The sequence below is a fragment of the Jaculus jaculus genome, chromosome 4 (genome assembly GCF_020740685.1).
Source record: "Jaculus jaculus isolate mJacJac1 chromosome 4, mJacJac1.mat.Y.cur, whole genome shotgun sequence".
In the NCBI taxonomy this organism is placed as follows: domain Eukaryota; kingdom Metazoa; phylum Chordata; class Mammalia; order Rodentia; family Dipodidae; genus Jaculus; species Jaculus jaculus.
This window is the reverse complement of record NC_059105.1, coordinates 66434528-66458089: the sequence shown is the minus strand read 5'-3', so window position 1 is coordinate 66458089 and position 23562 is coordinate 66434528. Positions and strand designations below refer to the sequence as shown.

Here is a 23562-nt window from a genome sequence, read left to right as displayed (position 1 = left end):
GAGAGAAAATGGGCGCCACAGGGCCTCCAGCCACTGCAAATGAACTCCAGAAGCATGGGCCACCTTGTGCATCTGGCTTATATGGGTCCTGGGGAATCAACCCCGGGTCTTTTGGCTTTGCAGGCAAGTGCGTTAACCACTAAGCCATTTCTTTAGCCCAGTTTTTGCAGATCTCTGTGTACTTTTGTATGGAAACGGGTGTTTTTATCCTTGCATTGTAGTCATTTAGATAAATGTCTCTGATCCTTTAAGGTGCTGGCAGATGCTCAAAGAACTTCCTCTGTGTTCAGCCTTGGGTGGAAGGGAAACAGTCTCATTGAATGATAAGAGATGGTAATTCAAACTTTTGAGGCTGTTTATCTCTGTTTGGTTGAAGGGAAGTTGTACTTCCTTGCTCAGAAGCTAGGGACTGAGGTTGGTGTGGGCATATCTTTCTTGCTGTCCCTCAGGGTGGCTTTTAGGAAGTGTTGTGATCTCTCAAATCAGAGCTATTATTTTGGCATAGTGGGTAGTCCTAATGTCCTCTTGCTAAATGGACCATACGTGATGGTAGCAAGGCCCCTTTCTGACACCAATTTCGCTCTTCTTTTTACAACCTCTGTCTCCGGGCATCTTCTTGCCTGGGTAGACAGAATTGCCAATGGTTTATAATTAAATGCACCGATTTGAACTTTGTCTGAAACTGTATGCAAGGCCAGCTTTCTTTTTATTAAATCGGCCTTCTATACCCTAGCCTTCTTGCTCTGGACTGTTAATCCTGGTCACTTTGAAAGCCCAAATGACTTTGCGGTGGAAGGAAAGACTGTGGAGTGGAATCTTCTCCCCTCGTGGACCATCACCCTGCCATATGTCCTTGGCAAGCTTCATGCTGCCTGGGGCTGTTCGGGCTAGGCAGCGAGGCGTGCTGGAAATCTGTGTCTCTGAGAACTGCTCTTGTTATTTCACACACTGGTGGGGGGTGCCAGAAGCACTTTCCAAAAAGATGAAATCCAGGGCATTCACTTTCCCTGGCATTTGTGATTTTGAGACGATAGAAATCATGTGCATTAGACCTAGCAGAAATGGCAAAGCATTTTCATCTGTGAAAGTTTATAAAAATCATAGTAGATATTTTCTCTCCCAGCTATCTAAGATTTGTTTCTCAGTCTATCCACTCCTATGCCTGGGCACTGGGAAGGACAGCATCATTTGACTATGTATTATTGTGCCTTGGATAACCTTTAGTTTACTAAGGCACTACAGCTGAGAGGATACTGTATTGTTAGTTTTGAGGCCAGAGCCAGTTATTTCATGGAGAGAACATTATTAAAACCAAATTTCTAGCATATTTTGACTTAGCATTGTATATGACAAGGACATTTTGGTTACAATATTTAAATTCTGAAGTGCCAAGTAAATATAAGGTGATGCTTTGACATATGCTTCTGACGTGTTTATTTTGATTTTTTCTCAATTTTTATTAACATTTTCCATGATTATAAAAAAAAATCCCATGGTAATACCCTCCCTCCCCCCCCGACTTTCCTCTTTGAAATTCCATTCTCCATCATATCCCCTCCACATGTCAATCAGTCTCTCTTTTATTTTGATGTCATGATCTTTTCCTCCTCTTATGATGGTCTTGTGTAGGTAGTGTCAGGCCCTGTGAGGTCATGGATATCCAGGCCATTTTGTGTCTGGAGGAACATGTCGTAAGGAGTCCTACCCCTCCTTTGGCTTTTACATTCTTTCCACCACCTCTTCCACATTAGACCCTGAGCCTTGGAAGGTGTGATCAAGATGTTACTCAGTATTCCAGTCACTTCTTTCCAGCCCTGTGATACCTTCTGACTCATCCCAAGGTCACTGCCATCTGAAAAGAGAAGATTCTCTACCCAAAGTGAGAGTAGCATTAATATAAGTGTATAAATTTTAAGAGAAGTGCTTACTGGGCAGTTTGATAAGCATAGTATATACACTTATCCAGACATCAGCAGATGTTACACCCCTAGGGTTCATGACTACCCCTGTTTTAAGTTTTCAGTATCAGGGATGCATTCCCCCGCATGGAGCGGGCCTGCAGTCCAACTGGAGGGCAGTTGGTTTCCATCATGACAGACATGCCACTATTACACCCGTTGGCTCATTTGGCCTGGCTAGCCAATTGTAAGGCTTACAGTGTCCACTGCTGAATATCTTCACTGGTGGTATCTCTTTTTCCCATTGAACTACATGCAGAATGGCTTCTTCCAGCTTTCTGTCAGCTGGTCTACATGGAGGAGGTTCTCAGCTCAGTTCCAGCAGGATTTTTCAGTGGCCTTGCAGCCAAAGTATGTGGAGTCTTCAGCAATAGGGTCTTACCATTGATTCCTGGTGGGAAACCAAGGGCCTCCTGATGTGTTTTTAAAAATATTTTATTCATTTATTTATTGAGGGAGGGAGAGAGAGACTGGGTGTGTCAGAGCCTCTAGCCACTGCAAACGAACTCCAGACGCATGTGCCACCTTGTACATCTGGCTTACATGGGTACTGGGGAATTGAACCTGGGTCACGGACAAATGTCTTTAACTGCTAAGCCATCTCTCCAGCCCTTGATGTAGTTTTTACTTATTGGCCCAATATGTACTCCTAGAACATAGACTTTTAGAAAGCTGGACAGACTGGCCTGGGGATATGGCACAGTGGGTAAAGGCACGGATTTTTTACTCATGTAAAGCCAGAGGCACAAAGTGGCATATGTATCTGCAGTGTCCAAGAGGTTAATTTTCAGTGGCAAGGGGCCCTAGTGTGCCCATTCTGTCTTTCAAATAAGTAAATAAAAATATTTTTGAAATAAAATAAAATCTGGACAGAATCCTAGGCTAAGTTTAGCCTCATGTCTAAACTTATATAAAATTCAAGACACAGGTAGAGTAAGCAATTGACTGGGAGTGGCAGATCTTGGAAGAAATAGTGTCGCATGTAAGTGGCATAGAGTCACTTCTGTCTCGCCCTGTTGGTCACAAGGCCAGCATCAATTCAGAAAGAAGGAAAAGAAGTCCCTCTACTTGATGGAGATAATGACACTGTGTTTGTGGTCATCTTTAGTTCTCCACTCTTATAAAGCAAAACTGTTGCTGCAGGGCTGGGGAGATGGCTTAATAGTTCAGGCACTTGCCTGCAAAGCCTAAAGACCCAGGTTTGATTCCCCAGTACCCACGCAAGCCATCTGGACAAGGTGGAGCATTTGTTTGTAGTGTCTAGGGGCCCTGGAGTGCCCATTCTCTCTCTCCCTCTTCTATCTCTCTCATAAATAAATAAATGAAATATTTTAGAAAATGTTAGTGCATAATATTTTGGAAGCTTGGGTTTTTACTGGCTTTTAAATTTTTTTATTTTTATTATTTATTTATTTGAAAGAGAGAGAAAGAGAGAATGAATGGGTGTGCCAGGGCCTCTAGCTGCTGCAAATGAACTCCAGATGCATGTGCCACCTTGTACATTTGTGTTACGTGGGTCCTAGGAAATTGCACTCGGGTCCTTTGGCTTTGCGGGCAAGTGCCTTAACCACTAAGCAATCTCTGCAGCCCTTTACTGTCTTTTTAATTAAAAAAATCCAGTCACTATTTCTCAAATATTTTTTTTCTTCCATTTTCTCTTTCTCTCTCTCTTTTTTTTTCTTCTCCTTCTGGAACTTTCAGAGTGTCCTGGATTTTTCCCACAGGCCTATTTGCTGTTTCCAATCCCGTATTTACTTGTGTTTTGCTTTGGATAGTTTTTATTGCCTGACTTAAGGGCCAATCATGTTTCCCCTCCCCAAAGCACCCAATCTACTCTTAATTCCATAGTGATTTTTTTGTATTTATTTTCAGTTATAGAATTTCCATTTTCTTTGTTTTTGCCTGTATATGTGTGTGCCATGTGTACATATACCTTTTCGTATGTGGGGGGTAGCATATGTGTGTGAGGATATACATGCACGTGTGTATGCATGTCAAGGATAGAGGTCACACTGGCTGTCACCCCCAGTCACTATTTACTTTATTTTTGAGACAAGATCTCCGAACATAGAGCTTACCAACTTGGCTAGATTAGCTAGCCAGTAAAACCTAGGTATTCCACCTGCCTCTGCCTTCTTTGTGCTGGGATTATAGGCACACCCCGTTTTAACATGGGTATTGGGGATCTGAACTCAGGTCCCCATGGAATACTTTTCCCACTGAGCCTTCTCCCAGCCTCTGCGCCTTTTTTTTTTTTTTTAACATTATTGCTTTTTTGTTTTGTTTTGTTTTTTTTGAGGTAGGGTCTCACTCTAGCCCAGGCTGACCTGGAATTCACTAGGTAGTCTCAGGGTGGCCTTGAACTCATGGTAATCTTCCTACCTCTGCCTCCCGAGTGCTGGGATCAAAGGCGTGAGCTACCAAGCCCAGCCCCACATTATTGCTTTTATTCTGCCATTCCTCCTCTGTTCTTTCATTGTTAATCTTTTCCTTTGAATCCTTAAGCACATTAATCATAGCTGTTTCAATGCCCTCTTTTGGCATTTTCCATATCTTTATCATCTCCACGTGTTTCCATTGTCACCCACCCCCATCATGGGTCACATTTTCCATTTGAGTATATTGTTGAGTATTCTATAATTGTGTATTAGATATTATGGGTGTATGATATTGAGAGTTTGGATTTTTTTTGTGGCTGGTCTCATTGTAGTCCAGGGTGAACTAGAACTCATTCTGCAGCCCAGGCTGGCCCTTAACTCATGGCTATCCTCCTACCCCACCCTCTAGAGTGCTGTTGTTTTCTCTCTCTCTCTCTCTCTCTTTCTCTCTCTTTTTTTTTTAAAAAAGGTCATCTTTAACTTACTGACCAGTCAGCTTGTTTCTCTTGGGCCTACTGGGAAGCTTTGCTTGGGTAGGTCTAAGTTTTTGGAATCTAGCTGAACATCCACAGAGATCTAGAGGCTGCTCTGCTTTGGCTGGCTGGAGCCGCTCTGTCTCGGAGACCTTGCGACTACAGAACCTTCGTTCAGCTTCCTCTCGGGAGCTGTTGTCTGCCAGCCCTGTGCCTGCACATGCCCGCTAAAGACTCGACTCAGGGAGGCCCCCAGGCTCAACCGCACATCCCTACATCCTTCCCTCTGACTCTCATCACTGCTGATTGCCCCTCCAGCCCAGTGAGACTCGTCCTTTGTTATGCTCCCTCCTTGCCCATGTTCTAGAAAGTGTTTCTGGGCAAAGCACCAAGGCTATTGTTAGGCTCATTCTTTCTGGGGTGGGAAGCCTGTGCTACCTGTTGTCCAGTGTCTGAAAGAAGATACGTCATGTGTTTCTTCTGTTTGCATTTACTGCAGGAGGGTTAATCCAAAGCAGTTTTCCATCAAGGCCCCGAGTGACCTTCTCTTTCTTTTGTGGGGTTCTGAGGGGTGTGTGTTTGTGTGTTCATGTGTGGTGTAGAGACTTGAACTCAGGACCTCATGCATGCTAGCATGTGCTCTACCGCTGAGCACCATCTCCAACCCATAGAATTTTTTCAGTAAACAAGAATCTCCTTGTACTAGAAAGACATAAATTGTCCTACTCCGTGGCGTTTAAGTGGCCAATCTGCACCTTTAAATATAAGCGACAGTGCCCTAGAGACACCTATAGGACTTTGATTGTTGGGAATCGCTGGGGTGTGGTAACAGATTTGCAAGCTGGTGAGAAGCGCAGCTCAGCATCTTTGTTCAGTCAGTCTGTGGGTTTTTTAGGTTGTCACCATCAGGGGGCGCCAGTAGCTGGTGCAGGATGGGGAGGCAGTCAGCGAAACGAAAAGGGTGTGTTCGGTGGCTAGCTGGCACCGAGATAGAATAAACAGCTAAAAGCCCTAAGGCCGTGAACGCATGAACTACTTTTCCCTTAAAGCCAGAGAGTGCCAGGCAGCTGGCCAAGTTGGCGAGTCGCCTGCACAGCCTCCCTGCTGACGCTCGGCTTCCCTTTACCGCTGCCCGGGGCTCCAGGTGGGCACTAGGTCAGAGGAGCGCTGGTCCGGCTTCAGTCACCCCAGCCTCACTGGCTCGGACCAGATCCGCACAGGTCCCTTGGGGGCGGGGGCACAGGGAAATAGCAAGCCCTATCCACTCAGTCACCAAACAAGGGTGGCACTACAGTTATCCAAAGAGAAGTGAGACGGGGTTGTTGGAGGGTTGCTTTGCAGTCTGTGAGGTCTTTGTAAAAGTTTGTCCTCAGCAAATCATGACCCAACATGAGACATTTATCATACTAATAACTGGGGGCTAACTCCACAATGCACGACCCATTTTCATTAACAAGGAGCGTCTAATGGGAGGGGGTAGATCACAGATGAGCCTAAATAATGGTACCAAACTGCCTGTATTCACTGAAATGAAAACTAATAAATTAAATTAAAAAAAAAAAAGTTTGTCCTCAGGACATGTCTCTTTCTGTCCTGAATTCCTGTTGCCTCCTCGACAACTGCACCTTGGAATTTCAGCACATGTACAGATGTCCCTCAGCCAGGTTGGCCTTCCAGTGGCCTGCGCCTCTCTCTCTCTCTCTCTCTCTCTCTCTCTCTCTATTTCACCCCACCCAGTTGTACTGTGTTACCTCCTCCGCGAATCCTTGCAGACTGAACGAACGAATCCTCAGCTCCCTTCTGAATTTTGTTGACATTATTGGGAAAACTTGCAATTAGGAAAGAGTAAACATTTCAGGATTCTAAGTGGTTAATAATCATATAATTAAAATGATAACATGATAAGTGGTAAACATCTTGAGTTTCAAAGACTTCTGACACATCTATGTCGTAGCTGGCATTCTAGACACACGTGATTTTAGCATCTTGATAGTCACCTAACCTCTGTGTCTAAATGTTTTTGCGCATGAAATGGGATTCATTGTACCTGCTTTATCTAACAGGACTAGGGTGATCCACAATTTCAATAGGCATCAAAGCTCTTTGAAAAGTTAAGTGTTATAAAGAGACTGAGATTGTTGGGTATGTATTGTTTAATCTCTTCCTGTTATAATGGGAGAGAAGGCATGCGTGTCTATCTAAAGGCACAGTAGTATTTTGGAATATCTCTCAAGCTTTGTATTCATGACTTTCATTAGCTACTTTCTTTTGGTGACTACTGATCATGCAATGGTACTAGTAATGATAGTAATTGCTTTTGTAGCCTTTTATGTTTACAAAGCTCACCCATCATTTCAGGTTTGATAGTCGTTCATTAGGGGAGGAGAAGAATTTTTCACAACACTAACTTCCCATTGAAGTAAAGAATCAAACTGACTTACAAAACCTTTTTCATGCAAGTGCATTTAGTTAGCATTTTCTGCAGTGTTCTGAAATAATGTGCCTCAATCCTCAGAAGACATCTGAAAATGAAGACAATGGGGTTTAGATGTGGCTCGGTTGGTCCAGTGCTTTGCCTAGCGTGCACGAAGCCCTGGGCTGTATAAACGCTGTGTGGAGGCTCATGTCTATAATCCCAGTTCTGGCAGGTGAAGGCAGGTGACTGGGGAGTTCAAGGCCCTACGAGGCTACATAGAGGATTCGAAACTACGAGGCTACACAGAGGATTCGAAACAAGTGGAAACAATGCAGTGAGGTAGCTGAGGAAGGTGAGCTTCACGTACAGTCCTGTAAGGCGATGGGCCATCGCATTGTGCAGTTCTTGGAGGAACTTTCTGCTGATGACTATGAGAAAGTGGCTGGGCCGAGAGCAGTCTTGCCTCGCCCTCCCTCCTCTTCCCTCCTTCCCCTTTCTCCTGGAGCCCCACAGTTCTGACTGCTGGGTGTTAGGTTCTACTATCCCAGGAGGGCCCCCAAGCATCAAAAGCATGACACTCAGGGGTCTACTCAGCAGCTCACGGTCTCTCTCCATGACACAGGGCTTGCAAATGCCAACTATTACATAGCCACACAGCACCATCATTGACGAGGTGGCACTTTTGTGGTTCTCTATGGTTCTTTCTCATAGTGGCGGTGCATTATTATTCTGGGCTCCAGCTAACCCAAAAACCAGTTCCTTGTTCTCTATGCTTTGGAGGTGACTGGATTAAATTGCACGTGCCATTTCTACATTGTTGTAAGGGAATCCAGTGTGCTTGCTGCTCTTTATAACCTACCTGGTAGGAAAACAAGACCCAGCCCAGAACAGTTCAGCCCCCATGTAACAGGACTTGCTGTATTTAGGTAGCTCCCTTCCCTCTGAGACTGCGGGTCAGGTGGGGCCCCACTTTTCTTTATTCTGTCCAAGAAAAAAAAAAAGTGTCTAATGAACACTAGGAAAGCAGTGTGGCTCATGCAATGGATGGATTACATGAATGTTATTCATGAAATGCAAATAGACTCATGACAGTTTTATGGCGTTGAATGACTCCTATTGCAAGGTTAAGTCTTTTGGTTCCTTGAGACAGTATCTCGCTCCGTAGCCCAGGTTGCTGTCTTCTTCCCTCGGCCTCCCAAGTGCTGGGCTTGCAGACATGTGCCATCACACTCAACATTTTAATCCGAATGCCATGATTATGAAAGGCAGACATGATGAAAATGGACATTACAAGATCACAAAGCACTCAGTGAAATGATCTTTTCAGATACTAGTAATTGACATTATTAACCATTACATTTTACACAGTCCTTGAAATGGTTTTATTTAATCAGAAATGCTTTACATTTGAGCCTTTTGCAAACTCAGATGATTAACCTAGGTTGCTATAGACAGTTTTTTAGTGATTGGCTATGAAAGTCACCTTAGAAGAGCTGAATAAGCAGGTATCCATTGAATGTGGGGTATGGTGATGCATACCTGCAACCCCGGTACTGGGGAGGCAGATCCCTGGGGTTCACTGGCTTGCCAGTCTAGCCTAACTGGTGAGCTCCAGGCCAATGAAAGACCCTGTCTCAGAGAAAGATGTATACACTAAGACACCCAAGGGTGTCCTCTGGCCTCCTCCTCCTGTGTGAGCATACACACATGTGCCCTCACATGCAAACATGGATACAAACACACCACACACATACTCACAAAAATACTCATCCCGACAGATGCAAGATGATAGCACATTGTGGCTTTCATTTGCATTTCCCTGGTATTAGTGACAGTGAGTAACTTTTTATATGCCTGCTGGCCATTTGTATGTTTTCTTCTCTCTCTCTCTCTCTCTCTCTCTCTCTCTCTCTCTCTCTCTCTCTCTGTGTGTGTGTGTGTGTGTGTGTGTGTGTGTGTGCATGTGCATGGGTATGCATGTATATGTGGTGGTCAGAGAACAGTCTCTGGTAATTGTTTCTTAGGCATCATCCACCTCTTTGGGCGATAAGTTCTCTCCCTGACCTCAAACTCACCAAGTAGACAAGACTGGCTGGCCACGGATCTGCCTGGTCCTCCACCCCACCGCTGGAAGTATAATAGTGAACCACACCTGGCGTCCATATGTCGTACTGGAGGCCGAGTTCCCTCCCTAGCTTCCATTTCTGCGGTTTCTTTTATTCATTTATGTGAGTGTGTGCTTGTGTGCATGCTCACATGCATGTGTGTGTGTGCCAAGGTCTCTTGCTGCTGCAAACAAATGCCAGACACATGCTACTTTTTACATTCAGGGTGATTTGGGTGGCTTGAGAATTGAACCCAGTTGGCAGGTACCCTTAGCCACAGAGCCATCTTCTCAGCCCCCCCACCATTTTAAATGTTTCAAAATTATTTCTTTATTTATTTATAAGAGAGAGAGAGAGGCAGATAGAGAATGGGCACTCCAGGGACTTCAGCCACTGTAAACAAACTACAGACACATGCGCCACCTTGTGCATCTGGCTTATATGGGTCCTGGGGAATTGAACCTGGGTCTTTTGGCTTTGCAGGCAAGCACTTTAGCTGCTAAACCATCTCTCCAGTCTCCCATTTTTTACTTTAATTAATTATTTTTCTTTAAATTTTGTACTACTATTTATTAGAGAGAGAGGGAGAGAGAGAGAGAATAAAAGGGCATATCAGGGCCTTCAGCCACTGGAAGCAAACTCCAGATGCATGTGCCACCATATGTGTCTGGCTTATGTGGGTCCTGGGAAATCAAACCTAGGTCCTTAGGCTTTACAGGCAAGTGCCTTAACTGCTAAGCCATCTCTCCAGCCCCTATTTTTGGTTTCTTTTTATGCATTGATGGACTTTGAACCCAGAGTTTCATATGTGCTGGGCAAATGGTATATTACTGAGCTGTATCTGAACCTGTAGTCTATTTTTAAAAATATTCTTATTGATTTATTTGAGAGAGAGAGAGTAAAAGAGAAAGAGAAAAAGCATGGGTGCACCAAGACCTCCTACCCCTGAAAATGAACTCCAGACATATGCACCACTTTGTGTATCTGACTTTACATGGGTACTGGGGAATTGAACCCAGGCCATCAGGCTTTATAAGCAATTGCCTTTAACCACTGAGCCATCTCCCTAGTTCTCATGTAGCCTGTTTTGTTTTGAGATAGAGTCTAACTGTAGCCCAGGCTGACCTAGAGTTTACTATGTAGTCTCAGAGTGGCCTTGAATTCACAGAGATCCTCCTGTCTCAGCCTCCCAAGTGCTGGGATTAAAGGTGTGCACCACCACGCCTGGCTGCCTGTTTTTAAACTAGGTTACTAGGGTTATTTACAGTGTTGTAGGAATTATAAATGATTCTCTTTTGGTTATTTGACCATGTTTTAAAAGCGAAAATTTTTTTAAAAAGTGCTTTTTAAATGAGCCATGGGTATTAAATGCCAGGCTAAAGAAAACAAGTTGATGTGCTTGGAGCATTTTCTTGGGGGACCAGCTGTCCACCAATAGTAAGGCAGGGGAAAGGAGCCCAGAGTGAGTTATAATTAGAGAAACTGCATCATCACTTTGGTACACAGCGAGAACTTCCCAACGCTCTCTTGGTGGCTGGTCTTCGCTGTTTCCCATCTGCCTCTTCTCGCCGTCAAGGTGATCTTTCAAAGCCTGCGTATAATCTTGTCACTTCCTGCTTAACATAGTTCTGCTGACTCTTGGGCAGAACCCAGCAGTCCAGCCTCCACGACAGGCCCGCCCTGCTGTGCAGCTTCATACCCCAACACTTGCCTTGAATGCCCCCAGTTCCTGCTCAGCTGAGATGGGGTTGAAGGAGGGAATGGATGTGAGAGTCACTAGCAGGTAGAATTACCTGGATGTGGGGATAGAGGCTCTTGGAGTCTTCTTTAGGCTGCTGTTACTGAAGACTGGAGACTGGGTAATTTATAAAGAACAGAAAGATGCAGTTGTAGAGACTGGGCCATCCTAGATCAGTATTTCAGCTTCTGGTAAGGGCCTTGTTATCATGTAGCCTTGGTGGAAGGGGCTGACCACTCTCACCAGCCCTCTTTACAATAGCACTGATGTGTGCAGGAAGACAGAGCCTTCCTAGGGGAGAGAACAGTCTGTCTGAGCTGGCTGTCAGGCATTGTACCAAGACTTCTTGCACCCTTGGCCCTGACCAGTACCATTAAATCTTTAAGAAAAGTAGTCAGGCATGGTGGTGCACACCTTTAATCCCAGCACTTGGGAGACAGAGGTAGGAGAATTGCTATAAGTTCGAGGCCATCCTGAGACTCCATAGTGAATTCCAGGTCAACCTGGGCTAGAGTGAGACTCTACCTCGAAAAACAAACAAACAAACAAACAAACAAAAACAAACAAAAAAAATCTTTAAGAAAAGTGTCAAACATGGCATCTCCAGAGATGGGAATATATGCAGCATTAGGAAATTCACAAGAGAAAACAGATTATAGGATTGTCACCAAGGGTAGATTTCAGAGGTGGATTACTGAAGGTGTCCACTCTATGAAGGATGCAGTAAAAATGATGATAAAGTATTACTTTTTATTGTTTCTGGGCATAAATGTTTAAATAATGGGTAGCATTACTGGGACCTAATTTGAAGAGACATAGAGATACTAGTGTGGCAAGATTTCCCAGTGGTTAAAGGTATTTGCTTCCAAAGTCTGATGGCCACGGTTCAAATCCCCAGTTCCCACATAAAGCCAGAAGCGCAAAGGCGCTTGTGCATCTGGAGTTCATTTTAGTGGCAGGAAGCCTTGGTAACCCATTCTCTCTCAAATAAATAAATAGTAAATAAATTAAAAAAGTATCAGTGTGTTTGGTCATCTAGCTATCTAGGTCTGAATCTCATCCATCTTTTAGTCTACTTTGAATTGTCTGGAAGTGCATGTTTGCTTATCCTACCATTTTCTAGTTTCTCCTGGGAAGTGGTGGGCCAGAAATCTAATGCTGGTTTGGTCTGCCTTCCTAGTATACTCTGGGGAGAAAAGACAAAAAGCAGCGATGTTTCCTTCTGGGAATGGAAGCTGCTTTCTGATCTCCGCTTGTCATTTCTTAGTCCCCGAGAATCCACTGCATCAATGTTCCGGCCAGTTTCCAGCTCCCCTGGCTTTGTACTTCCTCCTGGGCCATTTCCAAGTTGACTTACGGCCAGTCCCAGGGTTCCTGTAGCGGTGGCCTGACTCCCTGCTGGAGCGCAGTGTTTCTCAGGATGTGTGTCATGTACCTGCTGGGCTGGATGCCCACCGAGGGGCACCTCCACCAGCTGCTGTGGTCCTCAGTGCTCTTGAAATGTGTCTGGCCAGGCGCATGGACTCTCGCTGCGAGTTGCTGGCCATACTTCGTTCCCTGCTAAAGTTCTGGCTGTGTTCCAAAGCCTGGAAGCCCGAGGGCTTTGCTTCAACCAGGGAGTTTGAAAGTCCTCCAGAGGGTCACAGGAGGTGCCGTCCCTTCGTGGAGGGTATCAGTCCACGTTGCACTGCTGTAACAAAACGCCACAGGCTGGGTAACTTTAAAAAGAACTTTATCTGTTACAGTGATGGAGACTGGAATGGGGAAGTCACATCCGGCAGGGCCTGCTAGGGCGCTACTTCATGGTGGAGGGCAGAAGGAAAGAGGGTGTATGTGCATGTGCAAAAGACGGGTGGGAAAGAGAGGAAGAAGATGGGGGAGGGGGAGTGGATCACATTCATCCTTTTATCATGAACCTACTTGCATGGTAACCACATCATCCATGTGGCCTCGTGGCTGAATTACCTCTTGAATTTCCCCATTCAATATGGTCGTACTAGGCATTATGTTTCCACAACGGGTGTTTTTTTTGTTGTTGTTGTGGAGGCAGAGGCACATGCAAATCACTGCACTGGCTGAGGTTTGTAGTTCCTTGAGGTGCTTTGTCATCAGCTCAAGCACGGAGCACTTAGACACCATGCCCTGTGGGAATTAGTTGGGAGGCCCACAGTGCTCTGGATTTGGTTCTCCAAGTATGGTGAGATGAAAATTGGAGAGGCGGATATATCCTCACAGAACTTGGCATCTTCAGTCTTTGTCTTTGTGACCTGTCCTCTGCTCTTGTCCCCTGGAAGTGTCCTTCTCTCCTGGGGGCATGTGTCTTCCTGGGATAATGTGCCCAAGTTCCTGGGGGCATTTAGTCCTGCTTTTCTGCCAGTCCGGGCAATGCTACGTGACGCTGTGCTCGATCCCCTTCCCCACCTCAGTGTCTTCACTCGGTGGAGGCTTGTCACTGACACAAAGCCTTCGGTGGGTTGGACGCCGCTCTCCATTCTGGGGTGGCAGCACTGGAAACACACACGTGTTTGCTGGCAATTTGAGAGTAGTCTGTTGGGGCAGAGAAGTTATGGCGGCGGGAGCGCGAAGTAACATGTACAGCCAGGAAGTAGAGGGAGAGGAATGCCGGGGCTCAGCTCACTTTCTGCTTTATTTAGTTATTTATTCATTTATTTATTTGAGAGCGACAGACACAGGGAGAAAGACAGATAGAGGGAGAGAGAGAGAATGGGCGCGCCAGGGCCTCCAGCCTCTGCAAACGAACTCCAGACGCATGCGCCCCCTTGTGCATCTGGCTAACGTGGGACCTGGGGAACCGAGCCTCGAACCGGGGTCCTTAGGCTTCACAGGCAAGCGCTTAACCGCTAAGCCATCTCTCCAGCCCACTTTCCGCTTTTTATTCAGTCTGGGACCCCAGGCGAGATGGTGCTGCCCACATTCAGGGTGGATCACCCCTTCTCAGTTACTCCTTGCTGGGAACATCCTCCTGGACAAGCCCGGAAGTTGGTCTCCTAGGTGCTCCTGAATGTAGTCAAGTGGATGATAAGGTTCACCATACCTTTTGTGTTAGTTTCTGAAGGCTGCTGGCACAAGATACCACAAACTGTGATTTAACCACAGCGCAAATGTATTTCTCGTGGTTCTGGAGGCTGGAAGTATGAAATCAAGCTGTTTGGCAGGGCCGAGGAAGCTCTAAGGTCTCTGGTGAAGAATCCTTCCTTATGCCTTTCTGGATCCTGAGGGTCACTAGCGATTCCTTGTAGATGCCTTATTTTAATCTCTCCTTCCACGTTCATGGAGCTGACTGCTCTGTGTTCCTGGGTCCCAACCTCCCCCTTTTTGTAAGGCATCAGTCAGTGGATTAGGGCCCACCCACAGCCAGTTTCACCTCATCTTTTTTGCTTATGCTAGCCCATGTGTGTGGAATGTGGTGTGTGTGTGTGGTGGCACTCCATACATTGTCTGTGGCGAGGAGTGCCCATCTCTGGTGTCCCGAGTGGGATGCCCACTGACTCACTCCATCACTCTTCACCCCGGGCTTGTTTGGAGCTGGAGTCTCGTGACTGATTCTGGAGCTTACAGGGTTCCCATGCTTCCCAGGTCTCCGCTTCCCTGCAGGCCTGGGGTTACAGGTGCACACGGGCACATCCAGCTGTTCTCATGAAGTCTGTAGGTTCGAACTCTGGTGATTCCTCGGGCCTTCATGCTTGCTCCACCAGGACGTGCAGTTACCTGTTGAGCTGTCTTCCCAGACTAAAGAAGTCATTTTATCTTTTATTTATTTATTTTTTTGAGGCAAGATCTCACTGTAGCCCAAGCCAACTTAGAGTTCATTCTGTAGCCCAGGCTGACCTTCAACTGATGGCAGTCGTCCTACCTCAGCCTGCAAAGTGCTGAGGGTAAAGGCAGGCACTCCTTGGCTTTCACCTCATCTTAACGTGGTTTCTACCACAGAGTCTCCATAAGATCACAGGCGTAGGCACTGCAGATTAGAATTTCAACATATTTTGACAAGCACTATCCTACTAAGCTGCACACCAGTCAACTTCAACATATCTTTGGAGGAAGTACAGTTCAACTTATAACCCCCACTCAAGATGGAGGGGGGCAGAGAGGAGAGAGTTAGCTCGTTCTTAGCGATCTCACCTCAGAGGTGGTACTTGGCAGTTGTGTTCACAATCCACCGAACACGGTCCCAACACCTATAGAAGAGAGCAATGAATATCAGGAAGCATGTGGGTGTCAGATGAACATTGCTTTTCTCTGGTGAACACAGACAGCTCTTTCCCTCAGATTCTGGGGCACTCAAAGTGCACCTGAGGCTGGGGAGCTGCAACTTCATGTAAAATGTCTATCGCAAACACCGCTAAACTTGGAAACTGCTCAAAGAAAATCATTTATATAATTTGATAAACTATACTACTTAAAAAAACATTCTTAATTTATCATTATTATTTTATTTGTTAGAGGGGGGCAGATAGAGAAGGAAAGAATGGGCACACCAGAGCTTCCAGCCACTGCAAATGATCTTCATTTGCATGTGCTATCTTGTGCATCGGGCTTTGTGTGGGTCCTGGGGAATCAAATCTGGGTCCTTTGGCTTTGCAGGCAGGTGCCTTAACCACAATGTCATATCTCCAGCCAAAACTCTACTACTTTTGTTTGGTTCTTGGGTAATATTTTATTTTAGATTGTGTGTGTGTGTGTGTGTGTGTGTGTGTGTGTGTGTGTGGTATGTGCACATGTTCATGTGTGTGATTTGTGTGCAGGTATATGCGTGTGCATGGAGGTCAGAGGTCAATGTTGGGTGTTTTCTTCAGTCCCTTAGACTCCTTCTTTTTTGAGCCAGAATCTCTCACTGAATCTGGAGCTCATCAATTCAGCTAGACTGGCTGTTTAGCTTCCTCACGCTGGGATTCCAGGTGTGTACCCCACACCCAGATTTTACGTGGGTACTGGGGATCTGGGCTCAGGCTGTTATGCCTGCAGGCCAAGCACTTTGCCAAGTCATCTGCCCAGCCCTTTGCTCTCCCTCTGTTCTTCCTTCCTCTCCTTCCTTCCTTCTTTCTTTCAACAGGTTCTTACTATGTAGCCTAGGCTTGGCTGGATCTCTTGATCCTCTTGCTTCTCTTCCTCCAAAGACCATCGCCACTACCTGTAGCCCTTTATTTTAATCGAGAAATTATACAAAATTGTACTCAGTAGGATATACCCATTCCACAGGGGTATGTGTGTGTGTGTGTATGTGTGTACAGACAGCTTGGCATGTAGCTGGTTTTTGCACATATGGGGGCTCTGCCAACGTATGAGCATGAGTTTCTACAGAGAACCAGGAACCAGGAGACGAAGGAGTAAGGGCTGCTTCCGACAGACATTCACATCTGTGCAATTTGTCACAGCCTTCACCGTCCTCTATAGGGTTTCCTGTACAAGGCTGCCACCTCTCGCGAGCCATTGTGATGTAATAGCAGAACTTTTATTCCTCATATTTGGCTCGTTTTACACATCTGCTTTACACAGTTGGCCCCTGCAGGCATTTGTGTTGGAGACTTCAAGTTTTCACGAAAATCTACATTTTCAGGTGCTTTTGAAGCACTCAGATGTAACCTCCAAACATTACCTTGAGCTCATAACTCTGAGATAGACCTGCCATGGCTGCCAACAATAGTAGAAGGTTGGGCTGGAGAGATGGCTTTGCAGTTAAGCGCTTGCCTGTGAAGCCTAAGGACCCCGGTTCGAGGCTCGACTCCCCAGGACCCACATTAGCCAGATGCACAAGGGAGTGCATGCGTCTGGAGTTTGTTTGCAGTGGCTGGAGGCCCTGGCGTGCCCATTCTCTCTCTCTCTCTCTGCCTCTTTCTGTCCCTCTCTGTCTCTCTCAAATAAATAAACAAAAAACAAAAAAAAATAGTAGAACGTTAAGGTAGATAGGAGACAGAAACGAGGGGCACCTGTGATGGGGATAGGTGGATAAATATGTTCAATAAAATACTTAGGAGAGCTGCCTATATTTGAACGTAATTGAACCGGCCATGATGGCTCATGTGAGTCATCTCAGCGCTTCGCAGGTGGAGGCAGGCCATTCAGGCATTGTCCTTAGTTATGTAGCAAGTTTGAGACCATCCTGGGCCGCATGAGATTGTCTCGAAATTAGTTCTTTTATTAGTGAATTACTATAACAACTATTATTAGTGAATTACTATAACTATTATTAGTGAATTACTATAACTAGAACTAGACCTGTTGGCTTATTTTTAAGTAACCCCTGACTGAAGTAGCATCTTGTGCCTCCTCTCTTCCCCATGCAGGCCGTTGGAGCGCTCCAGTGAAGATGTGGATATAATTTTCACACGACTGAAAGCAGTGAAAGCTTTTGAGAAATTTCACCCAAACCTCCTCCATCAGATATGCCTGTGTGGTTATTATGAGAACCTGGAAAAAGGAATAACATGTAAGCCTGACACTGCCCAGCATGTGTTCTTGTGTGGTCTGCGCGCACTGTGGTGTCTAACATGAGAGGGCTCATGGGCCGGATTCTTTGGGCTCAGTCGAAGTAAGATGACAGTCCCCTTCCTTGTTCACAGCGAGGACATGCTCTTTTCCAGGGCAGTCTACTTCCCAGATGGAGCTGGAAGGACAGACTGACTCAGTCATTCAGCTGTAGCCTTAGAAATTCAAAGAATAATCTTCTTTAATTCAAGACTATGGGGCCAACAGGGTATTAAATGTAGATAAAAGTGTTCTTAAATAGTGCTAATAGTGAAGTTTTGAATTCACCTCAGCAATATTATCTGCTCTAGCTGTGAATCAGTGGCAGAAAGAATAAAATGACTGGGTGAAAGCTGCATTTTAAAAACATTTTATTTATTTATTTACTTGACAGAGAAAGAGGGAGGGAGAGAGAGAGAGAGAGAGAGAGAGAGAGAGAGAGAATGAATGGGCATGCCAGGGCCTTCAGCTATTGCAATTGTACTCCAGACACAGTTACCCCCTTGCGCATCTGGCTAATGTGGGTCCTGGGGAATCGAACCTGGATCTTTTGCTTTTGCAGGCAAACACCTTAACCCCTAAGCCATCCCTCTGGCCCAAAAATTGCATGTTAAAAAAAGTATTTTTAATTAAAAAGTCACGCCTCCCCATCTGTTGGTATCTTTTATGCTGCAGTAACAAACATCCCATCCAACTGCCTTGACTCATCAGTTACTCACGAAGGAAAGGGACAAAGCATTACTCACATAGAAAAGCCTGGAGGGGAGATAATACGCTTACGTGCTTGATGACAGTATGCAGCAGACCTCCTTCTGGCCCAGGGCACCCTCGGGTGCCGGCTTTGATCCTCAGGCTTGTTACAATGGTCTCTGACAGCTACAGCAGTCGGAAGCACTTATGTGTGTGCTAACACAGAACTGCCCTGCCGAAGGACAACTCCTGTCTATATCGTTTTCAGGAGTCCACCCAGTTGACTTCCCCTGTCGTCTCATTGGCCAGAGTTGAACTCTATGCCCAAGTCTAAGCCAGTTACTGGGAAAGGCAAGGAGATGACCAGGGCTGGTTTGAACAAGCACAGTTACTCCAGAGGAGCCAAGGGAGGAAGACAAATGCTGTCTGACCTGGCCCTGTTGATTAGGGTGGAAAACTTTGTAAAATCTGGTTCAGCTGGGTAAGAGGGCATCATGGCTCTGAGTAGGAAAGAAGGGATTTGTCCCACATCATTGTGAGAAGTTTCGAAAATTAACAAAAATGTTGCCTATCATCCCTTGACCCAGAAATGACCACTAACGTTTTGTAAGCATTTTTCATGGTGTTTTACCCAGTTGCACATAGTCATACTTCAGAAATCAGTACACAGCTCATTGTTGCCTGTCTCAGAGTGATGAGCAGAGACAGGAACCAAATCTTGACAACGGTGGTGCATTCAGAGTCAGCAGAGAGCACAGTGGAGTTACACTCTACAAATCTGTCTTCTCTCTTCTTAATTTTTATTTATTTATTTAATAGGCAACCAAGGCCTTTTTCCACCACAAATGAACTCCAGTTGCATGTGCCACTTTGTGCACATGTCTTTACCTGGGTACTGGGGAATCGAACCCAGACTGGCAGGCTTTGCAAGCAAGTGCTTTTAACTACTGAGCCATCTCTCCACCCAAATCTGTCTTTGCAAAACTAGAAACTCAGTTGAGAGACAAAGGTAGTCAAGCAGAAGTTTATTTCACAAAGCAAGCACCCCAAAGAGAAAAAGGAGTTGGCTGCCCCAAAGATGGGGGGCACCCAGTGGGTTCCGCATCATGGATTTTAAAGAAGTTTCTACACATGTTTATAATTGGGTTACAAACTTATGGGATAGAGTGATCTTTTTTTGCTTTCTAAATCATGCTAGATCAGATCTCCATTTTAGGGCATGTTCTCCCGTTACCTACTAGGAAAAGCCCACAAAGGGGAGGATCAGAACTATAACTAAGTGTAAGAAAATGCCATGGTGCTTAATTTCCAGTACAACAGGAACAACTTAACTGCAGCCTCAAGATGTTTAACCACAAAGGGGCATTCTGTTGTCAAGAGACAGCTACCTCTGGGCATGGTGGCACAAGCCTTTAATCCTAGCACTTGGGAGGTGGAGGTAGGAGGATTGCTGTGAGTTCGAGGCCACCCTGAGACTACAGAGTGAGTTCCAGGTCAGCTTTGGCTAGAGCCAGACCTTACCTCAATAGAGAGAAAGAGAGAGAGAGAGAGAGAGTGTTGGTGGTGGTGGTGGGGGGAGAGCTACCAACATGCAGCTTCTGCTTTTCCTTGGATTCCTCATGACTTCTGTTTTTATATTTTATTTTTTAATCTTTTATTTATTATGGAGAGAGAGAGAGAGAGAGAGAATGAATGGGTCACCAGTTCTTCCAGTCACTGCAAATGAATTCCAGACGCATGCATCACCTTGTGTATCTGGCTTACATGGGTGCTGGGGAATTGAACCTAGGTACTTAGGCTTCTCAGGCAAGTGCCTTAACTGCTAAGCCATCTCTCCAACCCAACTTACTTCATTTGGTATCAAGACTGCATTTTGGGGTTGTTTCTTCTGTGTATGTGTGTGTTCATGCATGTGTATCCATGTGCATTTGAAGGCCAGAGGACAACCATTCTTCAGGCTGTCCACATTTTTTTTTTTTTTTTTTGAGGTAGGGTCTCACTCTAGCCCAGGCTGACCTGAAATTCACTATATAGTCTCAGGGTGGCCTCGAACTCACGGTGATCCTCCTACCTCTGCCTCCCAAGTGCTGGGATTAAAGGCGTGCGCCACCATGCTCGGCGACATTTTTTTTTTTTAAGTTAAAGTCTCTCATTGGTCTGAAACTCACCAATTAGGATAGACTGGTTTGGCCAAGATTTTACCTCTCCAGTGCTGGGATTATAAGCCAGTGTGTGATCACACTGGGTTCTGGGATCACACTGAAGTCTACATGCTTGCAAGGCAGGCAGTTTATCAATTAAGCTATCACTGCAGCCTTGTTTTCTATTTCTATAGGTGCTTGATTACAAAGCCTGAACAGATGGCCTGGGTTTGATTCCCCAGGACCTATGTATAGCCAGATGCACAAAGTGGCACATGTGTTCAGAGTTTATTTGTAGTGGGCACGAGGCCCTGGTATACCCATTCCCTCTCTCTCTCTCTCTGTCTCTGCTTGTGAATAAACAAAAATATTTTTAAAGGAACGAATCTTGTGTGATATGTAAATGATAATGTCTGTGAGGATGACGTTGTTACAGGCAAAACCCAAACTCTAACTGTATCACAAAGGCTTGGAGCTGCAAGCTGGAGGGGCCTCCTGTGGTCTGTGTGCATCTCCACAGCATGGTCCACCCAGGTAGAGCAGCTGTCACTTGACCGTGTCTCCTAGAAGCTGGCTGTAAAGTGCTGAGCACCAGCTTCGTCTTGCGAAGATGGTCTGTGACTTTGATTGAGTCACTTGACTGTAACTGTGAAACAGAATTTTTCTTTTTAATATTCAGATCACTCTGTCTGGTTGTCTTGGATGGATATTTAAGAGGAGAGTTAGTTAGCATGAGATTTTGGGAACTAGTGTTTTAGAATAACTTTCCAAAGTCTGATCTTAATATGATATGCTGACTAAGGTTTGGCCTAAATATCTACATAGTTTCTCTTCAAGATTACAAACTTCTAGCAAAACCAGATTCAGAAATTTCTAATGTGTTTCATTTCCAAATGCCTAAATGAGTAATTTTTTAAGTTGAATAAGGAAATAGACAGTGATAATATAATTCTTAACATTTTTATAAACAAAGGACAAATTTCAATCCTTCATTGATTAGTTTAAAAGGAGATATGTTGTTCCAGGAAACATGTTACATTCATTTACTTATTTGTTGACTATGTCTCCCGACATGGCTCAGGCTGGCTTTGACTTCATGATCCTCCTCTCTCATCCTCCCGGGCCCTGGGATTGTGGGTACATGCCACCACAGTTGTTTTGTTTTTAATCCTGATCTAGGGATTGGGTGGTATCTTCTGCTCTCAATAACCTTGTTACTACATTAAGAGTCATAATTTTCCAAGAATCACCATAGAGTGTAGTTAAGATAAGTTATTCACAGCCTCAGTGAATTCTTAAGTTTCAAAGAGCTGGCAGCATTTGGGGCTGGCATCTGTGCCCGCAGCCCTGTATACTTGGAAGAATTCTGTTGGAAGGTTCTCCACTTCCTGCCTGTTGAATAGAGGACAGACCCTCACTGATGGATGAAATGGGGCGGAACCGTCTTCTTGTGGGGACACACTGGAGCAGTCTGGGGCTAAGGCATGGTTGTCATAACCAGTCAGTGGAAAGCTATCAGGTTAGAGAGCAAAACCAAGCTGTACTTGGTATATTTATATCACTGTTTCTTTTTCAGTATTCCGCCAGGGTGACATTGGAACCAACTGGTATGCTGTCCTGGCGGGGTCTTTGGACGTTAAAGTGTCTGAAACTAGCAGTCACCAGGTAATCGACCCTGACAACACATTTTCAAATCCATTTCCTTCTCTCTGAGTGTGCGCTGTATGTCTTTATGTAGTTACCTCACAGATTCGTGTGCCGAGTGTCTCGCGTGATGTGAGCGTGGTACCAGGTGTGGGAACACATCATGCAGGGACATACTGCCTGTCCCACGGGACCTGGCTGTCTCCACTGCTGTTGCATAAGGCGAGGCGTGGGCACCAGCAACGGGAAATCAGGTCTTCCTTCTTTCCTCTTGAAGTCTCCTTCTACCTTATGTCCTGACTTTCCTTCATCCTAGAAGTGGACTTCCACTGGCTTGCCGGGCACTCCTAGGGCTGCAGAGGAAACGTAGCTCATGCACTGTCCCTAAGACCTCACTATTTCTCTACTTCGTCGTTGGAATGTTCAGCACCGCGGCATCCAGCCACTGCAGTCGAACTAGAGACACACGCCCCTTGTGCACAGCGCGACCTTGCGTCACTGCACGTCTGGCTTACATGGGATGTGGAGTATTGGACACGAGTCCTTAGGCTTCTCAGGAAAGCGCCTTAACTGCTAAGCTATCTCACTAGCCCTATGTTTGTTTATTTATTTATTGAAGCAGGGTCTCACTACAGCCCAGGCTGACCTGAAACTCACTGCATAGCCCAGGCTGGCTTCGAACACATGGCAATCCTCTTCCCGCTACCTCCCAGGTGCTGGAATTACAGGTGTGAGCCACTGAATCTAGCTTTCATGTTATTTACCAGAGTTTTCTGGGTTGATTCAGATCACTAAGATACAAGGAAGAGAATGGACACTGACCTTAGCAGCTCCTGTCCTTTAGCATGTAGCCTGAAGAAGACTGTGGTCAGCTCAAGAGGCAGGACATGGTCCCAGCCAAGTAGCAGGAGGAAACTAAGAACGAGTAAGAAGGTCAGCTCTTACACCCAGGCTGCCCAAGAGGGAGGAATAACAAGTCACATCTATGGGTATCAGCTGTGTCATGGGTGCTTCGTCTCCGTCCAATAGCAACAGGCAAATTAGAGCGATGGCTTAGCCTGAAAGGACAGTGTCCTAGATGTGAGGAAAGAGAGAGAGAGAGAGAGAGAAGCTAACTTTAAGGAAGGCGTTTTCTCATGGGCTCGAGGAGCTTAGCATTCTGAAGCCCATAGGCCAGCTGTCAAGCTGGAGACTGAGGTAAAAGTCGACGCTGGTCTTGAGCACAAAAGTTGGAAACTTGGTCAGATAGTTCATATTGTGGCCTTGAAGCACAGCCCCGTCTTTTGCAGGAGACTCAAGGGACATGGGTTTCTTCTTAAGGCCTTCAACTGATCGGGATGAGGTCCACCCACTTAATGTCCTCGGTAGAGTTGGTTTACTGTCTATTAACCATACCTTAGAAATATCACCGGACATGGTGGTGCACGCCTTTAATGCCGGCACTCAGGAGGCAGAGGTAGGAGGATCACTGTGAGTTTGAGGCCACCCTGAGACTACATAGTGAATTCCAGGTCAGCTAGAGTGAGACCCTAC

General features: G+C 45.6%; 1 protein-coding gene across 4 annotated transcripts in view; it reads left to right on the top strand.

The window, feature by feature from the left end:
• The window catches only part of Rapgef4 (Rap guanine nucleotide exchange factor 4), a 336159-nt gene that overhangs the window by 46146 nt on the left and 266451 nt on the right, over nucleotides 1-23562 (top strand). For 3 of the 4 annotated variants that reach the window (XM_045147498.1, XM_004660336.2, XM_004660335.2), the window contains exons 2-3: nucleotides 17374-17516; nucleotides 21962-22050. In XM_045147498.1, coding sequence (XP_045003433.1) covers nucleotides 17374-17516; nucleotides 21962-22050 — 232 coding nt within the window. Of the gene's footprint in view, nucleotides 1-17373; nucleotides 17517-21961; nucleotides 22051-23562 lie in introns of those variants that run through there. The other variant, XM_045147500.1, reaches the window with a different exon arrangement.